The following is a 3,789-nucleotide window of genomic DNA, read 5'->3' on the forward strand; positions in this document are numbered from 1 at the left end:
CCATATTTAAGCTCGACAGAGGGTTGCGCGTATTTTTCACCTGACAACCGTCCGAACAATTTGTCCAAGCTACAAATTATGGCTTATATGTAACAGGGATGGATTCCTGTTACATATAAGCCATAATTTGTACCTTGTACAATTGTTGTGCAGCGGTTATTATTATAAGCGAGGCACGGGCGATTGCCGCAGAATCGTCGTCCGACCGATTTTCGCCAAATGTGACGGGTATAACCACCCCCTTCCAGGTTCCAGGCATGAACAGGGAAGACCATTCATGAAACATTGACCTGAATTGATTGAAAGATTAAACAGAGTACTTGTGGTTTTGTAGTTACCTGTCGAATGAGGTTGTACACATCCTTTATGAGACCGATGGCCGCGAATACTAAGACCAGATACGAGAGCACACACAGCGTCTGGTGGGACACAAATCATGAGATATATTATTTGTTTATTGATATTTTCAGACTCCTGGGTAGTCCGATTCAGTTTTGACAAACTGATTTTCATCGGGGCCCAGGGACACATACAAAGAAATAAAGACATATTACAGAGAAAATAAATAGGTGTACACAACAGAACATATAAGTACAAATAAAACATGAAAGAAGGCAGATAAATCAAAATCATAATCCATATATAATCCATGAGAACTAACATTTTCTAATATTGTACCATTGATAGTATGTTGCATGGAATAATGGGGCTAATGTTTGATCATCACAATCGAAAAACGTTACCTCTGACAAGTCACACAGCAGTGTGATGTTGTAACAGTTTGCGGCCTGTTCCGTTGTGATGTTGGCAGCTTCGCGCGTTTGTGAGATCATTGAAGCTTGCATCATTACCAGCGTCGTCAGGCAGCCAAGGAAGATCATGTACACAACTAAGGTGGCCAGGAATATCTGGAAGCCAATCTTCTCCCTGTACGTTAAATACAGGAAAACTAACTGAGAGTTGATATTAAAACAAAATAAATTGTCAATCCAGAATTGCGCAGCTCAAGCCTGTTGTCAAGGTAGACATGAGGCCATTTCGTCTGGCACGTGACTGTATGGACACAAGACTCCAGCAGTGGAATAAATGTGCTAGCTAGCTTATGATGATCTATGATGTCCTCTGTCTCTCTCAGATAAAGGCTGGAGCTGCAAATACCGTTCTTTACAGACTTGGTTTAACACTTGAATTCCTCCTACCAAGACAGATTAGCTTCCATGCGAGTTATTGCCAAGTCAATACTGTTATCAAGATTTATCATGGGACATTGCTGTCGCATACATGCGAAGTTGAAAATGTTACAACATGGTACCAGTTCCAACATTCATGGGAACCACCTCACAATGAGTGTGAGGTTGTATTTCACATCTGATACGTACCAGTAAACTTTGAGGAATTTCTCCACAATGGGATGCTGCAGGCACTGCCAGCGCCGATTCCTTGTGATCGCCTGGTGAAATGAGGTGATAAATAGTTTAGTTTAGTATAGTTTATTGTTACTTCAGGCACTATGGCCGATACACATACAATATATACATTTTTGAAAAATAGTGATCTACTGAAATTTTTGAAAATCTATTAAAATAAAATATATATTACAAAAGGCAGGTGCAACTTGTAGACAGGCAACAATAGTATGCCACCTTGTTGTTTTTCATCACGTCTGAGAGAGTAAACTGCCGTGTTACAGAGCACGAACACCTTACCTTGAGAAAGGACAAGCCCTCGCGTCTTCCGTACATATAGCTGAAGTCATACGCCAAGACCTGCCCGGGCAAGAGTTTGATATGTTTCAATGCAAGTTATTTTCCTTTTAAAGGTGATAACAAGCAATACTCAGGTAGAATTGAAACAGGGATGACTTAGCCAATCAATTGGTGGAAAGTTCATAATCAGTGACATTACCTTGTAGTTATTCCCCTCTTTGTCTCCTTCTGGTACGGTCTTCTCCACACAAAACCGATTCAAAAATTCCTGCAGGATTTAATCTTATGATAATTACTAGTTTACGGAAGACCGGTATATGAATTGAACACAGAAAGGAATTTTACATCTCTAATAAACTCGTACAGTTCAATATCTACAAAAATTACGAAATTTAGTAACTTGGAATTAGCACCAACAATAGTGACAATAAACAAGGGTTTACATGTTGTATCATTAGATCGAACATATACTGATTTTGAGAGAGTTACATAATTTGGCTGTCTGGGGGAAGAAACTGTTACTGTAGAAGGACTTGGAAACGTGTAATTGAACAGTAAAGCGATGTGAGTTTGAAGAAAACCACAAAAAAACCTAGTGTTGCGCTGAAAGGCTCTCAGTGGGGGGACAAGTATTATGAGATCATTGAAGCAATAGCCATCGAAGTACCGGTGAATAAGGAAATGTCTGTACGTACCTCAGCCACGGTGGGCATCTCCACCACCAGATGAGGCAGCTGCGCTCTGTCCTCCTGCCGCAAGAGGTCGGCCCAACTGTGCAGACAAGAAAGCCGACAAAATAAAACAGTGATAAGGCCTTTAGGGTTTCGACTTTCGAAGACCGCCACAGTAAGTAAAACGGGAGTTGATTGTGCGAAAGTAGGTTTTGTAAATGGTTTGTAAACCATGTAACGTTATAGTCAGGACGTCTTTGTATCATTGCTATCGTGAGTTGCTATAATATGCGCTTGATAAGCTTGTCCACTAACCGCGCATGTCTCCCCATGGCCAGAGCTGCGTCCACCGACCCCTTGTTGATAGCGACGTCCAGCGCGTTCTCCTTTTGGTGGTTCTCTGCAACGATCGCTCCGTCCGTCAACAGCAGCGTCACGATTTCGGGAAGGTCTTCCTTGGCCGCTACATGAAGTGGCGTGTTCTGAAAGAGTTATTTATTGATATTTTCTTCATCAAAACCTTCATCAATTCTACCTGACTTGCAGAAGTCAATAGAATGCATGAAGAGGCTAACGTGGTTAATACTGATCTCCACCCAGCTCTGATACAGAGAGCACAGGCGGGGTTGACTTTGGTCCAATCCTTTTCCATTCGACTGCACTGTCACCATACCAACAAGCGATCAAATGTGTTATAGATCGCTTCATGAATTCATAGATGAAGAATAATCTTTAACGTTTGTGTGTCTTGTTGTCCTCTAAATCATACTTTTACGTCGTACTCAAGTTTACTAATTAAAAATCAAACTTTGATCGCTTGAGACAATTTTGATCAAAATTAAAGTTTGATCGCTAACAGTTTAGAAAACTTTACATTTGGCTCCAGACTGGTCCTCTGATTTGGTTGAATGGCTACCTGTTGTAGCTCGTTATCGTGGTGCACCTTACCCCGTTATCGTCCTCCCAGTTCAGACAGTCATAGTGGACATCCAGCAGAGAATCCACCGTCTTCTGATTGCCGCTCCTCACGGCGTAATGGAGCGGGCTGGTGCCGTCCATGGTCCTGAAACAGCACAAAGTGCAACATTGTTCTGAGTGAACATTCAGGCTACCACTATGTGTATGTCTGTTATGTTGTGAATCAATGAAGGAAAGGAAAGGAAAGGACAACTTGAAATGGCATTCCTTAGAAGATACTTCACTTGGTCCTGAATGCATTCTGTTTGGTGCCTTAAGATTTATTTACCTCATTCTCGATACTAACTTAAATGATTTAATACGATGTTGCAAACTTTCAGACTACTCGAGTGAAACGCTCAAACAAGATACGTCGATGAATGTTAGACATCCAGGTAATAATAATATATACCAAAAAGCAGTTACTCAAGCAATAGGATATGATTTTGGAAACG

General features: G+C 41.2%; 1 protein-coding gene across 1 annotated transcript in view; it reads right to left on the bottom strand.

The window, feature by feature from the left end:
- LOC118424617 (transient receptor potential cation channel subfamily A member 1-like) overlaps positions 1-3,789 on the bottom strand; it is a 12,209-nt gene that overhangs the window by 4,451 nt on the left and 3,969 nt on the right. The window contains exons 9-16 of the mRNA XM_035833262.1: positions 3,326-3,440; positions 2,693-2,859; positions 2,402-2,477; positions 1,906-1,974; positions 1,707-1,766; positions 1,380-1,450; positions 744-927; positions 339-419 (exon numbers count right to left, since the gene is read on the bottom strand). Coding sequence (XP_035689155.1) covers positions 339-419; positions 744-927; positions 1,380-1,450; positions 1,707-1,766; positions 1,906-1,974; positions 2,402-2,477; positions 2,693-2,859; positions 3,326-3,440 — 823 coding nt within the window. The remainder of the gene's footprint in view (positions 1-338; positions 420-743; positions 928-1,379; positions 1,451-1,706; positions 1,767-1,905; positions 1,975-2,401; positions 2,478-2,692; positions 2,860-3,325; positions 3,441-3,789) is intronic.

This window comes from Branchiostoma floridae, chromosome 1 (assembly GCF_000003815.2).
Source record: "Branchiostoma floridae strain S238N-H82 chromosome 1, Bfl_VNyyK, whole genome shotgun sequence".
NCBI lineage: Eukaryota > Metazoa > Chordata > Leptocardii > Amphioxiformes > Branchiostomatidae > Branchiostoma > Branchiostoma floridae.